Source organism: Podarcis liolepis (assembly GCF_965112155.1).
Source record: "Podarcis liolepis genome assembly, chromosome: 12".
NCBI lineage: Eukaryota > Metazoa > Chordata > Lepidosauria > Squamata > Lacertidae > Podarcis > Podarcis liolepis.
In genome coordinates, this window is record NC_139563.1 from 22,752,906 (window position 1) to 22,772,033 (window position 19,128).

Genomic DNA, 19,128 nt, shown 5'->3' on the forward strand with positions numbered 1-19,128 from the left:
ATGGAGAGATTCACAGCATTCACACCCACAAAGCATCTTGTTTCTCCCATAGCTGCAGCCTTGGATCCAGACATTGCTCTTTGACTCTGCAGCTTGCTGCTTTACTTCTAGGTCACATCACTCCAAACTGTCAACACTAAACTCTAGCTTCATCCTTCCAACTAACCATGAGTCCAGACTCTAAAATTAATTAACTGTATAAACCACTAGTTCCCATCCCTGTGTCAAAATTTATATTATAAGTCATAGTAAGCAGGAAATTGACTTTTTGCTTATGAAAACTGTTAAGCTCCATATCTAAAATTGATACAAATAATACAACTTAAGAACTAATTCAGGTCAGTTCATCCTTAATATTTATGTGACAGTCAGTGTTTTCTCAAAATATTTCAAAGAGAATTAAAACAAAAACAAAACCCTGACACAACAAACTAATGAAACAAAGTCATTTATTCTAGTATCCTCTGTGTAGTGAAGAGTGAACAGTGGTAACTTGTTACCAAGAATAATTAATATTTATGACAGTAATTTAAATCCAGTATAATATTAGCCTAATCTTTGTTTTACAGAAGCTGTTTGTGTTGGCAGGTTTTGGGAGCTTGTTAAAATATAAATAGCACTTAGAAGGCAACTACTTGCCTCATTTTACATTTAACAACTTATATAATACACATATTGTGTATTAATAAATAACTTAACACATGGTTCAATCTCAATAAAAGTGGTACCAGTAGAACAGAATGACCAATAGATGGCAGTGATACTGTAAATGAATGTCCAGCCTATTAAATCAGTGGTTTGTTTTAATAGTGAACTGCTGGTACCGTTTTGATTATTTTATAATTGGATTGATGGGAAATCAACCAGCACACACAAGTTTACCAAGGAGATGCTCATGGACTTTGCAGCAGTAACATGAGTGCCTCCTTGGGGTCAGATTTTCAGTCAAGCTTTTATCTGAAACCGAGATGGAAAACATGAGCCTAGCTCATGTTTTTCTACAGCCTAGCTCACATTTACCTTTTCCTTTCTTGGCTTTCTGAAAATCCACCTTTCATTTTGGAGGCTGAAATTTCTTTGAAAATGTGGCTCTGGACATTCAGTCTTATGCTTTCCTTTGCTTGTGCTTGCTTTAGCTAATACTTAGCAAGCCATGATATGTTGCTATAACCAAAGGAGCAACCTATGGTAGGCAAGTAGGACTGTACATGTCCTTTGCATCCTGTATCAAAAGCGTTGTTCTATACACAAATCTGTGATACTTTAAACATGCTTGAAACAACAAATTAGGCATCCTTTAAAAACAACAACAACCTGACACAGATTAGTCAGGAGAGAATATAATCTTAGGATGAAGTGACTTCTCTCCCAACAGACAAATGTTTAAACTTGAAAACATTTTACCATCATTAATACATGGTTGTTTCCCTCAGGACAGGCAAAGCCTGAATGTTGTTAGCACACATTGGCCTGGTTCACACACAACACGTAAGTCAATGTGTGTTTAGTTTAACCAACAAACCAAGATCTTAAGCCATTGTTTGTTGTTGGCTTATGAAACTTGGCTTGTTATAACTATGGCTTTTTATTACAGGCAAACCCAGCATGGTTTGTTTGCTCACCCTGCTTCAGATGCCTGCCAAACAATGGCAAAAAGGTACCAAAAAAGACCACTATTAAGGTGAAGCAGGTCTCTCTACCACTTTGACCAAAGAACCCGCTCCTAACTCTGCCTGGCAACAGGCTTCTTTCCCCATCCCACTTCTCCATTACACTCCATTCTTCACAAGGCAGACAGCTTCATTTTGTAGCTGCTGTCCAATAGCAGAAAGTTTGAAATGACTACAACCCAGCACTCCCTACTAAATCTAAAATGGGATGTAAGCAGCAAACTGAAATGAATGATACTCTAGTCTACCCTATTAACTTGTAGCAATCACACACACACACACACACACACACACACACACACACACACAGAACAGCTGTTGGGGATAAAAGTAAGCATTCACATAGGTAAAACTGGGAAGGTTAAGAAAGTTCAAACTCCTTATGGCATAGAAATCTAATCCTTAGAGGGGCACAAAAAACCTTTGCCCGCAATGTGCAACTCATGGCTGCAGGGTAATTAGCACCTCCTGTGCAAACACCTGATTTGCAATCCACATTGTGCCCTGAAGCCTCAGTTCTGTTTTCACAAACCCAGGAACAATATTCCCTGACTTTGGTGGCCTGGAGTTGTTACTTGCATTCGGTATATGCTTCTAGAGATGGGCTTGCCAGACTTCATAATAGGGGTTTTGAGATATTGCTTCCCATGTTATCCATTTTCTGGCATAATGCACAACCTAAATGATGGTTTGATCAACAGCAAAGACCCTACAGTATGGGCTGCAAATAGATTTTAACACAAACTGCCTTCCTGACTGAGGAGCAATCACAAGATACCTAATACATGTAGTTGTTTGACTCTGAACAGATGGCCTCCCAGAGATTAAAGACTTAATTCTGGTCAGATGAGGAGGCTGTGGTGTGCATATATCTGTGGATCTCATCTCATGTACTCTCACATGAGAGGAACTCTCACACTGGTTTCAGAAAGATATTATTTTTACTTGGCTCTCTGTGGAGATGCACCAGTGAAGCTACCACTATATTATCACCCGGTGCAAGGAGAAAATTAATGCCTTCAAGATGTTCAAGGATGTCACTACTCACCACCCAAGGTGATGCCTTCTTATGAAAAACTGGCGACCATCCTTTTCAATAGAAAAGGTATGACTCCAGGCTACACTGTGAATAGTGGTATCAGTGTTCCCAACCAGTATCAGCTGAATAGACCCAAACCAACCAAAGAGTCTACATTTAAGCAAACCTCATCAGTCATGCTAGGAACACCTGGCCAGTAAAGGTGGATGCCTTCACCCTCTTCAGGAACAAGTGCCAACTCCACCAAGGCCAATACTTTCAAGCCCCCCCCCCACTTCCTTGGGCTGCCTCAATGTCTTCAGGAATAATCTGTGCTTGCTTAGACCAGGGGTAGTCCCTGCATCCTCACCTCATCCTCATTTATTACATGTGCTGGCTGCTCTACAGCAGTGCTAAGTGGGCAGAAGCAGCTTGGAATGACCACCTGTAGGGATCAAGCAGTACAAGGTCATCCCAAAATCCTTCACCAACTCTTATGAGTCACTGATACCAATAACAGAAGTCCAGCCCTCATGACACCTCCACTCTCTTTGTGTACAGAGGCCACCAACACCCATCAAGGTAACAACAGTCCTCCAAAATTAAGGATTTACTGCTCCTCTTGTTTCCATCCAAGAGGAAGACCAGGTTGAGGAGGTGGTTACTGCAGTGGGTACAAATAACAGAGTGAAGATTTATGTTCATCGTGCAGAGAGAAGGCAGATTATAGTTCAGGCAGCTGTACGCTCCCTAAGAATAAGTGATTGTAGCTGCAGTGATGATGACCTGCATGGAGAAGACACAGAAATGAAGGAGAATTTGTTGACACCAAGGAAGTGCACTCTGGTGAAGGATAAAGAAGAAGATACCTATGAGCTCCCATCACCACCATTTGTTTCTGTACTGCTATTACAGTGCTTTTTATGCCTTTGGAAGTGCAGCAGTGTACTATTAACTCCAGTTAGTGAATTCACAACCAGATAGCATGGGAGAAAAGAGACAACATGGAGAAGACACTGCTTCTTCTTAAAAGCAGACTGAAAGTATTATATCCTGCATATGACCAGAAAAACTGCCCCAGCTCCCCTTCCTCACTGCCATAACCAAACTGCTACTACATTACTGCCCCTTTCCGGTTTTTGAGGCACACTGCACATGGGCCAGTAAATAAAAACTTCACACACGTTTACGGCACGACCACATACCACAATAAGAATGACTAGATGGGAAAAGGTGACATGCCCAGGACCTCAATACTCTAGCAACTGGTTATCATTGAAGCCCAGCATCAAATCCTTCATCTTCCCCAAGGGGGATTCTAGAGAGCATCTACATCAGCCCACCCTCTTGAGCGTTGGTTTTTACAGGACAGCATTGTACCAATCAACTTTACAATTGTTTTCCAACTTGAGAGCTGAGCAAAGCAATTACAGCAGGCTTGGGCCCTAGAGGCCAATACCTGGTTCTTTATATGTGAGCCTAGCTACAATTGACATTAACTGAAGAGCCACAAGAAAGGAGTATCAGAGTCAATATCTACTGCATTTTTTCAGAAAACAGAAAAGTGGGTTGAATAATGACTACACATGATGAATGATGTTTCGTCTGGTAATGTTAAATTAATGTCAGTGGCTATTAGAGCCGAGTGAATAATTTGTGACATGAAATGTATCCGATGAATTATGTCTCTTTCTCTTCATGGAATATCTATGAGCCAATCACTTTCTCCATTTCATTCATTATTTGAGATACTCCAAGAAACCTTTTGCAGATTTCATTGCTTTAAGTCTTTTGACATTTGAACTACCTTGCTCATTTGTGATTGTTCATGTAAGGCACATATGGTTTTATTTCTGACTGAGTGAACACAGCCCTTATAATCTGGATACAGATGGAAATAAATGGAGGAGAAAAAATGTATATGTATGCGCATATGTGAGTATGTATGCCCACAACTGTTTTTTATGAAATTTCATGCTTAACTCAAGATGAACACACCTGAAACAAGTTCAGTTCATAAATCCTGATCAACTGTTACTGGCCAGTGTAATCATTGCTGTTAGTTTCTCATAAAATTCTCTAAATGACCATCTAAAATGCTGCTTTATAGGCACATTCAGTCAACCAAGGCAACAATCCACAGCATTAGACTCTGTTTCCCCCTTCTTTTGTGGAGTAGCTTGCAATGAGGGATGGAAGAAGAGAAATAACTAGCTCTAAAAGGACTACCAAGTGGAAAGTTAGTATTGAATTGAACTTAATTCCCTAACTTTGTTATACACGGTTATGTGTATATGTACCATATATTACACTGATCAACACCCTAGTATGAATCCAATAGCTTCAATAGAAACAGTCTGCACTGTCAACAAGATTCCTTAACAACAGAAGATGAACATCAATAGTATCTTCCCTCCTGCAGCAAAAAACTATGTAAGATAAAATTAACCCATGCCAATGGTCTTCAACCCTGTTTGGAGATCCCTGTGACTTTTTTAAAGACATTCAAGTTCAATCGCACATTTAATGCAATATATCCCATTTTATTTTCTTATATTTATAGCCCACCTTCCTTCCATCATTGAATCCAAGGTGGCATACATGTGGTTCCCAGGCAGTCACCTATCCTGGCAATGACTAGATGTGTACCTGCTAAGCTTCAGCAAAGTGATAGCTTAGTATATATCCAAACCATATTGTGTAATTCCATGTAGAAATAAAAGTTTAGGTACAGGGTTTGATCCAGACCTCTGTATGTGTCATGCCTGTGCACAGGGATTTCCCCCTATCCCTCGTCACATGTTCACAGCTGCATGTGCTACATACCACACTAGGTCATTTCAGGGAATGGGGACCTCACAATCTAGCCCACCAGCTTTATTCAGCCAAAAAATGCTTCAGTATTCACAGAAAGAGGAAATTCCTAAAGCATGGATCTTTAGGAGAGCTATAAAATGTTTCATGAACTCCCCCCCTCCACAATGTATTATAAATTTTAGTCTCGTTTTCTAAAAACTTCCCAGGTGTGCAATGATGCACATCAGGAAACATACATATTATTTCCAGGTTTCTTACAAAAACACCTAGCTGGTTTCACACACTACACTGGATTTGCATATAAATAGTCAAGAAAAATGATGGTAAAACTTTGACAATGGTCTATTCAGTGAATAGCACAGGAGCCAGGATGTAAAGCAAAATGGAGGTAACAGGACAATATGCCACCTAGAAATTTCACAGAGGTAAAATATACGTCCTGGTAAATGTGTTCAACAATTCTTTATTCCTCTTGAGCTTACCTTGCATTGGCAGGGTGAGCTGTTGTCAGATTAACTAGAGCAGTAGCAGCAGCTTCCTTTACCTCTTCATTGTCGCTGCTTAGCAACTGAACTAGCTGGGGAATTCCTTTGGAAAAATAATAATAATTGTATGTATGCCGTCTCAAATTAGCCATGGCAAAACTGCAGATTGGTAAATATTTTCTTACGGATCATAAGTTCTACCTCCACCATAACCGATTTACCTAGAGTTCCAATGGTTTGTTTACTAGCTAAATTCTCACACATAGCAGCGATTGCTTGAGAAGCAGCTATTTTAGTTCCATCATTATCGGTTCCCAAAAGGGTGACTAGACATTTTTCAACTTCTTGTTCATTCAGGATTTTTCTGTTTTCAGCTGTGCATAAAGAAGAAGAACAATAATAATCAGCAACATCAAATGTTAAATAGGAAGGGGAATGAAAGATCAAATTTTCATGCAGATTATGCCACTAGCAAACGTTTGTTTCCATTCAGCACAACATCAAAACACAGTGTATTAAAATGCACTGATAAAGTGTCATACCCTTAAGCTGCATACAGAACCTCACACTAACTTGGTTAAGTTTGCTGAAATATGGGAGTTTTTAAAGCAGGTCAAAAAGCATTTCACTTACCAGCAATAAGCACTTGAGCTAATAACAACCAATTATATTCCCTTTAAAAACAACAACCCTAAATTTATGCAGAATCAGAACATGCATGCCCCGCTTCCTGGCAATATATCCTCACTAAGGGGTACTAATAGGAGCAATGTACATGAAAATTAAAGAAGTCAGTTTTTGAGTGGAGATGCTGTATATCTGACAGTTGCTGTATAATTCAAATTAGTGCATGGACTAGCTACCATAGGATGGTAGTTTAAAAAGTGCGTTATGCCTTTTTCACAGATTCATACACTCTTAATTCCTATCTAGACAAACAGGAAGAAGGCTGTGAATGCTCCCTGTTTCATCACCAGAGACAAAACACTGGGGGGAATGCTCCACAGTTTGACATCATTGCAATTCACATGTGGGTGTCACAGTGAGGACAAGCCCACAGATTCCCCCATTCAGGGCCAGCTTGCAAGGGCCAGAGTGAAATGATTACACTCTGAATATTGCAGCATAACAGTTTGCCTTTCCAGTATAAAATTAAGGTTTTATCGAATGCTGCAGCTCTGCACAAGGCAAGGGGAAACAAGAAGTGGAAGTGTCCCCCTCACACACATAACATCATGCAGCTTATGAGAATTTATATAACCTAACTTATTCTTTTACCTTAATATGAGAAATATCCCCTGAATCCTAGAAGATTTATCTTATAACCCTCGCCCCGTTTGGTTAGCTTTCAACAGCCATACAAAATTAGTGCACTAAAGGGACAGACAAATATACTCCAAATAAATATTATACTATGTGCCTCATAAAGCTGCCCAAAGCAAGAAAGCCCTTGTTGGCAGAGTTTTGTATATCTGAACTGCTCCCTTTCATGTTTATTCAAAGGAATACTTAAGCACTTACATAACCTTAAGCAGACAGCCGATCTGCTAAGTCCTATTGACAAGTAGCTAAAAGGATCAAGGCTTAGATTTAATTTTATACTTGTTCTATTTTGGAAACGGAGAAATGTCACCTAAAAGAGGTTTTATACCAAAAAATGAACCTTTCCTTCAGCTTAAATATATTTACTTTATACAGTGTGTTTAATAATAAAAGTTAAGGAAGTTCAACAGATTATTAAGCAGTCTGGTTACTTTTTTTAAAGTCCAAAATGTACATATTTATATTTGATTAACTGTTCAGAACATTCATAGCAAAAGCTAGACTAGAAATAAAAGGCATTACAAATCTAGCTGCTCCACTTTCTCAATTTTGCACCTTAAAAGGTGCACCCTTTCATATGCAGTTTGGTGGAGGAGATGTTTTGTGTTTGTGTTTTTTTGCTTGTTTGCTTTTGTTTTACAGGATTCAGTAGGTTCTGGGAGAATTCTCAACAAAAGCAGACACAAGTTTTGCCACACCACTGACATGTAACTGCAAACACTCTAGAGATGGCATTAATTGGGATTACAAATTGGCTTGACACATAATGGACTTTGCCTCCGGCTTGATCCTTGCCAAACTTGTGTGTAATCCCTGGTAATGGTCTCTTGGGGGGGGGCGTGTCTCCATACTTCAGTCATTTGTTTTTGATAAAGTGAGTTCAATGTCCCTTAGTACCTGGAACAAAAGTGTTTATTATCCTGACTATTTCCTAAAAAGCAGGTACAATCCTGTTTTAATAATAAAAATAATAAACCACACATTAGATATAAAACATATTTACATTCTGCATAAAGGGAAATAATGTTTGCTTTAATTGTTGAAAGAGAAAATGAAAACCATCAGAAGGACTAGACATGCATTTCATATCCTATTACACTGGCAATGCAGCATTGGTTCTACTGATGTAGGTTACTAGAGAATAAGTCCCACTGAACATGGGGCATACATCAACATCAGTAGGAATGGACTCCACACCTCTTAATAATGGAATCCTGTTGGAAGGACAAATTAATACCTTCCAACATTTCATAAATGAAAGTACAGTGGTACCTTGGGTTACACTCGCTTCAGGTTACATACACTTCAGGTTACAGACTCTACTAACCCAGAAATAGTGCTTCAGGTTAAGAACTTTGTTTCAGGATGAGAACAGAAATCATGCTCCGGCAGAAATGCGGTGCAGCGGCAGCAGGAGACCCCATTAGCTATAGTGGTGCTTCAGGTTAAGAACAGTTTCAGGTTAAGAACGGACCTCCGGAACAAATTAAGTACTTAGCCTGAGGTACCACTGTAGGCATCTTCTCTAATACGCCAGTTTTCATACCAAAGACCAATGTCTCAGGGCTCCCATTGCCACCTTTACATACTGCTGAAAGCTACACTTTATCTGTTGCTGCTCATTAACTGTGTAATACTTGCCCTCTGCTAGGGATATGGGAGAAATTTGATTCAGTTCACATCTAAAGGCGAAACAACCTACTTTGCACTTTCCAAAACAATACAAAAACTGAAACATACCAATCCTTCTGCAGTTGCACTTCTCTGAGTTTTGTGTTGCAGTTCTCCAGCAAATGAATATATTCAAAAATTCTATTGGTGTAATGTTTCCATAAAAACAATTTCACTGGTGAAAATAACCTTTAAAATGCTCTGGTTTAGGGGAACTATGTATATTTTTTGTATATACATAAATAATACAATCATAATGTATATACAGATATGTATATTAACTCAGTGTACAGCAACTGTGAAAAGGGCAAATGTTATGCAAAGGATCAGGACAAAAGCTAACCAGAACAAAACTCCCAATGTCATAATTCTTTTATGCAAATCTACTGTGCAAAAGCATGTGACATACTGGGTACAGTTCTGGCTGCCACAACTCAGTTGCACCCATGCTAGTTTGTTGCAGACTAGGCAAAACAAAAATTTTATACTTCAGACTACATTTATTTCATTCATAAAGAAAGGCTGCAAGAAGTTACATAGAGTTATATCCAGAGATACAGTGTAACAGGTCATTGTTCTTGACAGAAATCTATTACAGCCTATTGTGCAGCTCCTCTTATTTTTTAACAATGTCTGTGGGGTACAGCAAAGCAAAAGAAGACTAAGGAAGAGAGGCAGGAAATATATTTTCTTTTCCAAATGAATTTGAGAGCAGGGATATAATTATATATTGAAAGTAGAGTCTAATAAATTGGGGGGGGCTTACTGATTTATCTATTATCATATTATCATAGAATCATACAATCATAGAGTTGGAAGAGACCACAAGGGCCATCGAGTCCAACCCCCTGCCAAGCGGGAAACACCATCAGAGCACTCCTGATATATGGTTGTCAAACCTCTGCTTAAAGACCTCCAAAGAAGGAGACTCCACCACACTCCTTGGCAGCAAATTCCACTGTTGAACAGCTCTTACTGTCAGGAAGTTCTTCCTAATGTTAGGTGGAATCTTCTTTCTTGTAGTTTGGATCCATTGCTCCGTGTCTGCTTCTCTGGAGCAGCAGAAAACAACCTTTCTCCCTCCTCTATGTGACATCCTTTTATATATTTGAACATGGCTATCATATCACCCCTTAACCTCCTCTTCTCCAGGCTAAACATGCCCAGCTCCCTTAGCCGTATATTATGTATTATCATAATTTGAATAATTATTATTAATATTATTTATATCCTGATTTTCTACCAATCAGCTATCAAGCAGCTTATGTGATAAAGAACAGTCTGCAACCTGTTTAAGAGTGAGTAAGCGCGGGTGGTGCTGTGAATTAAACCACTGAGCCTATCAGAAGATCAGTGGTTTGAATCCCCGCGATGGAGTGAGCTCCCATTGCTCGGTCCCTGTTATTTTCATAAAATGTATATATCTCTTGATTATTTTTTAAAAAACCCTCAAAGTGGTTTACAAAAAGATAAAACAAGAAAAATTTACAGCTATACTTTAAAACATCTAAAAGTTAAATTACTTCAACTTTCTAAGCATCTGAGTAGGCTTTAACCTGCCAAACTGGGAGACTATGGAAAAATACATAAAATATTAGAAAGCAATTATCTAGCAAGAAATAAGGCACTTTTCTGCATTAGAAAATGTGTGAGACAAACGTACATAAATTAAAGTAATATTGCCAGAAATTCTAGAAGTAACTAATCACCCAGATATGGTAGAAACAAGAAGCATCTAAATCTGCCACATTTTACGTCACCAGAACCCCTTGAGGGATTCAGAACGATAAGAAGTACATTATTATTTATATTACTACATTTTGTCGTTTGGCACTGGAGTCCTTCGATTTCAGCTTTGCAAATCACTATACAGATGCTACTCCGAGACATAAACAGCACTGTCATGCTGAGTGCAAGCTATGAGCATTCAGACTGCTTGCTTCAAAATTCCATAATGAATTCAAAAGCAGCAAACTGTTTATATAGATAAATAATTACAGAATGAATAATTATAAAAAGTAAGATGAAGTGGCTAATCCACTGGGGACATTAATCTATATGTCATTTTGAAGGCTGCTATGCAAGAAAAACGTCTGCTCCCTAGCAGCCCAAGAGGGGAAATTCTAAGAATATGAGATGGAATTAATCCTGGGAATGAAAAGTATTTGCCAAGTCGGGGGGGGGGTGTGACGACCCTTGAGATTACAGTTGTTTAATTAAATAAATAAAAATAGGACTGAGACAACAAATCTTTTGTGAGGTATTTTTCTTACACACATGACACATTTGATAGTGAATAGAGGGGTAAAATGTGACAGCAGTACGGCATTTCATATTTCCATGAAAGATGTAAGGAAAAAAGGCTATGAAACAAGGCTTGAAGGCCTGGTCTTGGCTATACTTGGCTGTAATTCTATACAAGTCTACTCAAAAGTAATGTGCATTTGAATAGACAAGCAGAGCAGTTATACTGCAAGATGCAATCCTATACTGTACACACTTTCCTGGGAGTTAGCCCCACTTGAACTTCCAAGCTAATTTCCATAGGATAAAGCTGCATATTGCACATACAAAAAAAAAGCATTATTTAGTTTATTATTATATACCTCATAATAAACAGAGATATAATTGCTCTTAAGAAATAATCATAGTGGGTCAATGACACAAAGGAGATGGAATGTGCCCACCCACCAGTCCTAAATAAGACTTTATGCCAAGTAGCTGAACTAATTGGCAATATCTGTGTCAAATAATCACAGAGTTAGTAAGAAAGGAATCTTTCTACAAGGCAGGACATCCCCCATCAACATGGTCCAATATTACCTACAACCATAAAAATATATGCCACAAATATGCTCTAAGACTTTCCATAAGAAATATATATTTTCGAAATGACATACGGTCGTAAGCTGCTTTAGCAATAGCCTTTGCCGCATTCTTCTGAAAATCGGTGAGAGTGGAAACTTCAGTGAAGGCAAGTAGTTTTCTGAGGCCCCCTGTCTCCTGAATCAATTGCATAGTATCCACATCCTCAAGACAATTTGCCACCACTCCGAGAGCTTCTACATGTAAATCATTAAATTCCTAAAAGTTAAACAAATACAAACATTAAATGTAAACCACTTTGAGGGTGTGTTTTTTTACAATCAAGTGGTATATAAATTTCATTAAATGAATAAAGAAATAGTTTGCAAAATGCCATGTGTTTAATGTAATGCCTGATCACATTTATATTTTAGCACAAAATGTGTCAGTCATTGGAATTTTCTTTAAAAATTTGTTCATAGTTTCCATAATTCTATATAAATACACTGCCCAACTGAACAAAATGCCTTGTTGCAATCTATTTAAAGTAAGCCCTAACACAAGCTTTTTGTCTGAGGCCTATTCATATGTGCCAAAGAATTTGCAGGAAAGGGGCCCCACTGCACACAACCTGAGTGGGTGTGGAGGCATTCCTCGTGTAACGGGCATGCAGCTCATGGTGGAAAGGGATTGAAAAAGCTGCTACCATCCTCTTTAGGACAATTAAAAAGACAAGCAAAATTATTCAGTTGACACCAATAGAATCTGAATACTTCTCTGCAGAAATACTGACATTTTAAATTTTCCAATTGATATACAACTAATTAAGCCTTGTGATTTCTCATTGAGACAAATAAATGATGTATATCTTATCACAGAAACGGAAGGTTCTTACAAACCCAATCCCTGGTTAGCATTGGTATACTTTGAAACTAAACATTATTCTAGACACCAAATCTTTAGTAACATCAAATAAAATACTAGTGCAATAAGTATTCAACACATGTAAGTTATTTATCCTGATCCCTGCCCCTGGGGGATGCATCTGCCACTTCGGATTGCATGCACTGTGCTGGATAGTTGGTGGTTTTGGCTATATATTCAGCCAAATAAATGATTAACTCTGCCTTTGATGACAATGCCCAAAGCTAGTCATCTGTTTTGGACTGTTCACAACCACACATTCACTAGTAACCAGCACTGTCCACCCAGTCAATGGGGCTACCCTCTCTTTGGATTGAGGCCATTAAAAAATAGTTTACAGTTCCATGCAATTATTAAGAATGAAGTAAGGATTTTCAGTACATGTTTTGCGTGAAAGAAGTTGCATTTTATTTACCGTACAGATTGTTAGAGTTCAGTTTAGAGTTGACCATATGTTTCTAGTAACGTTTAAATACTTAACTGAATAATCAATTACCCAGTAGATCCATCAGTTTAAAACAATTTGTTCTACTAAAAGTTTAACTAGCAAGATATTTGAATTAATAATATTATAAGATGATACGTACAATGGCACATGTATGCATTATCTAAGTCAAATAATGCTTTCCCTCCTCTAATACAACTGTGAGTTTATTCAGATTGAGTAACAATTAATGGCCTACAATTAATATGACTAACTGATTAAGATTTCTTCAAGCAAATGACAGCTCTATATTTAAGTAAAAGGTACCTTAGTTTCAAGTATCTTGAAAAGATGGTCTAGTCCTTGATGTTCTCTTAGCATAACTCTGGTTTCTCTATCAATGGAAATAGTACCTAAGGTTTTGAGAGCTAACAACTGAATAATTGGATAGTCAGACTTCAAAAGATCCAACAAAGGAGGAATCACATTTAGTTCACGAACTGCAGCACGACTCTGAAAATCCTGTAGTTAAGTACCAAATAGAAATGGTTAGATGGAAAAACACAGTAATGTATAATGTTGTGGTTTTGCAAGACGATTATCACAAATGCAATTAAATTATTTGTTATTTTGAAGCTGACAATTGTTAGGCTCCGAATATCACAAATTACGCATTACACAGAACAATACTCAGCAATCCTAGTTTGCAGGGCTTCTTTTCAGCCGGAACTCCCTGGAACTCAGTTCCAGCACCTCTCAGGCAGGTTCTGGCACCTCTCAGCTAGGTGCCATTGCCATTCTAAGAGAATGAGAATGGAGAGTTCTGGCACCTCTTCTTCTTGAAAAAGAGCACTAGTTTGTATATAATTTAAAGCATATTGCTTTCACGCCATATTTCAAAGTACTTTTCAAGAAGAAACTGACCTTAAAAATTTCTAGTGCATATGACTTTTACAAAAAGGATCACTCAAATTCAGTATGATAAGTTTATCTGCGTGAGAAGGTCTTTGCACATTCACTGCTATTTTATTACTTCTTAAATAACTGAATATTAAAAACTTTCTTGCAAAATATTCCAACCTTTTCTAGTAATAAAACCTTCCAAAAGAACGACTGCGTCCTAGGCAGTATAAAAATGGTATATAAAAAAAGAGTTTTAAGTTTTTTTTAAAAAAATAGCAGCTTATGCATGTTTCTGTGCAATTTCTATTATCAATCTAAGCAAGCACCAGGTGCAGTTGTCCAGATATATCTTACAACAAAGACAGCTAGATAGCAAAAGAAGGGAAACAGCAAAATGTGATTCAGAATAAAGACATGCTCTGATGCCCTAGAAAAGATTGAGCTGTGAATTGAATTCATTACCGAGTTGATTCACTTATAGCCCGATCCACAACACAGTTAAATTTGAGTGCTTGAACTTAAGCCAATTTGGTACCACTGAAGTCAATGGAACTAAATCCGCTTAAATCCTCGTGTTTCAGCTTCACTGGATTCTGGATCAAGCAATTAGACTCTGAAAAGAACTCCCATACACAAATGCACCATTCTTTTGCTAACCAGCATATGGTGACATTAACACTTGATTGTGAAAGTAACCAATTACAATAACCTTCCTTTCCTTATGAAAAGAAGCTGTCAAAAGCATTTACCAAGAGTTAAGAAGATGTGCAAAATCATGGTGTGTTATGCAAGAATAAGCCAGAACCCATTTCTGATTCCCTCCCTCTCCCCAAAAGACAGACATTTTCACAACCCTCTCTGGAAGGGTCAAACCATTTTTTTCACACAATGAAGAGACAATGGATTTTATGCATTCTAGTCTTTAAAAATGATTTCCTTTATATGCATGCAAATGCAGTTTGTTCCAATTCATCCTAAGCACATTTAATTGGAAGCACATTCCACTGAAATCAATAGGACTTGCCATCAAGTAAATCAACCCAGAGCAAGAGAGATCCACAGAGTATTGATCATGGATCTCATCTCCTACCCCTCACCCCCATGTCAATTACAAAAGGGTATTTAGGGTATTTAGGTGTGTAAAACTCCTGCAAACAGAACCTGGATCTCCATTAATAGTAGATAGGTAGCCGTGTTGGTCTGCCATAGTCAAAATAAAAAAATTCCTTCCAATAGCACCTTAAAGACCAACTAAGTTAGTTCTGTGTGCATGCACACGAAAGCTCATACCAAGAACTAACTTAGTTGGTCTTTAAGGTGCTGGTATCTGAAGAAGTGTGCATGCACACGAAAGCTCATACCAAGAACTAACTTAGTTGGTCTTTAAGGTGCTATTGGAAGGAATTTTTTTATTTCTCCATTAATAGTGACAGTATTAATCATCCCTTAGGCAGGGATGGAGAAGTGGATGTCAGACTCCTTTATACCTCTTCTGCCTAACATGTGATCAGCATTGATAGAGATGACGGTGTTGATCATCTAATGGGGGCACTTTAGAGGGGAGTTCCCCAAGTTCAACAGTAGGTAGACAGTGAATGCCTAGTTTATGGGATATGAGGAAGATGTATTGGATCGGGCTATTGGGAAAAACTGGTGTAAATTTAAAGATAACCATACGCCAACCAATAATTAACTTTGATGTACAAACTAAAGATGAGCATCACTTTATAATTAAACAATATATTCCTTTATACTTAAAACAGTGAAAAATAATCACCTGTACCATGTTATAGATGCATTCAACACAATTCTTCTTAACATCAGGATCAGGACTTCCTAGCAGGCTGATAAGCGGCTCTAGTCCACCTTGCTCAAATATTTGCACTTTACTGTTGTATTCTGCTGCCATGTGTACCAGACAAAGGCTGGCAAACTCATGGGTGACTACATCTTCTATGGCATAAAAATGAAATAGTGCAATTAGCCATTAACTAGCATAGTAAATACTCTCATTTGTTGATGGTTAGCAAAATGTCATTAGAAACTATATGTAAACAGAAGCTCTTAATCCAGTCTCATCTCATTCTGCTATACACTTTTAAAAGAAAAATCCAAACCACAGTCCTTAAAAAAAAATTAAATGACAGAAGCAAACAAAAATTTGCACAAAGGAGCACTACAAATTACCTTCCGGTGCCAGGCGAGCTATAAATGCACTTGTAACATCTAGCTGTCTTAATGATTTTTTCACATCATCTACAATGAAGCAAATGTAGATATGAAGCAATATATTTAGTCAATATATTGAAGGAATACAGTGTGCAATTAGAACTGGCGATGTAATCTTAATATTACAGTTGTATTAAGTTCTACTAGGTAGTAGAAAATGTATGGCTGCTGTATGAGTAACATCAAAGGTGGAGTGTACTTTGCTGGGAGTTGACAGGGAAATATATTAGGGGAAATTAGAAAACCAAAAAGCAAGCCACTTCCAAAAGAGATCTTTATATCCTTTTGTGCCAAACAACATCAGATACACAATAACAGTCAATTAAAGAATGAAAGAAAATGACAAACACTCCCACTCACTACTTTTGGCAACAATTTTGCAAAAGCTTTCATTCTAAACCTCTTTAAAACAGTTTTTGAATGTGCTGATCAATTTATTTTCATATTTAAGAACAGTCATAGTCCTCCATCCTCCCCCAGTAGATTTGGGTACATTTATCAAAGTTACCGTATTTTTTGCACCATAACACTCACTTTTTTCCTCCTAGAAAGTAAGGGGAAATGTCTGTGCGTGTTATGGAGGAAATGCCTACGGGTAGCATGCCTACGGATTTTCCTCCTCTAAAAACTACGTGCGTGTTATGGTCGGGTGCGTGTTATAGAGCGAAAAATACGGTATATTGAAATGCAGTGTTGTAGTTTCGGTGATGATTTCAAAATGTTTGAAAGACACAAGCAGACTTGGACATATTTGAAACCATCAGCCTCATACCCAGTGTTGTTCAGGAATTCTAAGAAACCAAGACATGTGAGCAGACCATTTGAATGGCAATGCCCATCAACTTGGGGGGGGGGCAGACCCCTCAAGCATTTAAGGGGGGCAAAGGGACCATGGCCCTTAGCAGTTGGCTCCTATGGTGCCACCTGACTTCCTAGGCCAGAATAATTATGGGTTGTTGTGGACATGCTGTAGCTGAAACGGCTTGTAGTACCCTCCCCTGATCTGAACCCCTGGTCTGTTGGGTTTTTGTTTCAAGCCCCATAGTGTCTGATGCAGGATTACAAAAGCTCTGAAGCACACCTCTTTTGATAAAACAATGTGTGTCATTATTTGAGGTCAGGTCTGCACAACTGGTGATATGTCAAGTCAAATGCAGAAGTCAAACATAGCCCATCATTTGCATACTGCAACCTACCAGGTGCTTGACAACCACGCCTGCATTTGCAGTCTCAGGCAGGAAACAAAAAATATTTATTGAGCCCCCAATGGGCTGCCATATTTGGCAGTGGTTGCAGTTGGATGGCTGAGTAACAAGCTGTTCAGTCCTCATCTATGCTGAATCTCCACCATCAAGTACTAGATTATTGTTCTCTGTATAGGCCCTTCTTCCTTGCCCGGAGACTTGGTGGACAGTGATGCTGCCTCCAGTATAGTTGTTGGGATTACTCCATCAGTGTGATGATATAGGAGCCCCAAGATTTCAGATGAATTATTATACTGTCATTCTACTGGACTATTATGATTTCATCAGTAGCACTTAACTTATTTAATATTGCTAGCAAATATAATTGTGCATGATTCTCTTACTGTGAGAAGCCATCACCCCAACTACCATGGTGGCATTTCTGCGGACAATAGGGTCTTCATGTGTAACTAATTTAAATAAAGGTTCCAAGGCTCCAAGGTCAAGAAGAGTCAGCTTATTTTCTTCACCTAGAAAGCAAATAAGAACATAAGAGGAGCCTGCTAGGTCTGGCCACTGACCTACCTAGTTCAGCATCCTGATCTCACAGTAGCCAACCAGATGCCTAAGGAAAGCCCATAAGCTGGACTTGAGCACATGAGCACTCTCTCCTGCCGTTGTTTTGCAGCAATTGGTACTCAGGTGCATACTGCCTCCAGTTGTGGAGGCAGAGCATAGCTGTTATGACTAGTAGCCTCTGATAGTTTATACCCATGAAATGGTCCCTATTGTCAATGGTCTTTACTGTCAATACAACATGAATAATAATATTAACAAGTGGGACCTGCAGCAGTAATGTTTCAACACAGTGCTGCTGATCACAATTCCAGCCACTCTGTTCTATTCCCCCCCTCCCAGTTTTCAACACATGAACCCCACCCAATCCATCTGAATAGTCAGCAGCATTCTGTAGCAAATCAGAATCCACAGTCCTGATGTGGCTGTTTTGGGATTTCCCTTCCACAGGGTTTTTCTTTAAAATGTATTTCATACCTCAGCAAATTTGGGATCCCCATAAATCTTCTGATACCTCCCCCTGTCCCTCTTTTGTGTGAGTGAATGGTGCCATTTTGGTTACATGAACAATGGCACCCACAGTCTGAACACCAGAAATTAAAGGAATAGCATTAATATTCCATTAACAGGGATGGGTGAATCAATCTATTTCCAGTCCATGCACTTTTTGCATGTGCTTACTCATAAATCTGCTCTATCTTGATTCAGTGGAGTAGCATGGGTTACAAGCGCCCAGGGCAGGAAAGTATTGTGCTCCTTAATGCAAGTGTTGTGCCTCCATGTGTCGCTACTGCTGCCAGACTGAACTGTGGAGCCTCAGTGGGACATTCATGTGCGCCTTTTCAGGCTCGGGCACTACCACCACCATGACACAAATCTTGCTATCTGCCCACCTTCCCCACCAGCAAGGGACACTGTGCAGCTGAGATATGCAAGAGTCCGTCCTCTCCCAGCTCCTGCTCGGTGTGCTGCTCAGGTGAGGTGGGCGGGTGGGATGGGGAGCACTTCTGGCCAGGGTAGCAGCTGCAAAGGCGTGCCCGGAAATTTATTTTGAACCAGGGCAATTGCCCAGCAGCTGCCCCCCCATGCTCCACCTCTG

At 38.8% G+C, this 19,128-nt stretch overlaps 2 protein-coding genes across 20 annotated transcripts in view; one reads left to right on the forward strand and one right to left on the reverse strand.

The window, feature by feature from the left end:
• Window positions 1-19,128, forward strand: part of PIP4K2A (phosphatidylinositol-5-phosphate 4-kinase type 2 alpha) — a 181,618-nt gene that overhangs the window by 48,351 nt on the left and 114,139 nt on the right. The window lies entirely within an intron of this gene.
• Window positions 1-19,128, reverse strand: part of ARMC3 (armadillo repeat containing 3) — a 60,952-nt gene that overhangs the window by 19,792 nt on the left and 22,032 nt on the right. For 10 of the 15 annotated variants that reach the window (XM_083467435.1, XM_083467443.1, XM_083467441.1 and 7 more), the window contains 7 exons: window positions 17,858-17,983; window positions 16,228-16,296; window positions 15,818-15,993; window positions 13,465-13,659; window positions 11,885-12,068; window positions 6,212-6,364; window positions 5,988-6,093 (listed from right to left, as the gene is read on the reverse strand). In XM_083467435.1, coding sequence (XP_083323561.1) covers window positions 5,988-6,093; window positions 6,212-6,364; window positions 11,885-12,068; window positions 13,465-13,659; window positions 15,818-15,993; window positions 16,228-16,296; window positions 17,858-17,983 — 1,009 coding nt within the window. The remainder of the gene's footprint in view (window positions 1-5,987; window positions 6,094-6,211; window positions 6,365-11,884; window positions 12,069-13,464; window positions 13,660-15,817; window positions 15,994-16,227; window positions 16,297-17,857; window positions 17,984-19,128) is intronic. The other 5 variants (XM_083467431.1, XM_083467444.1, XM_083467433.1 and 2 more) reach the window with 3 other exon arrangements.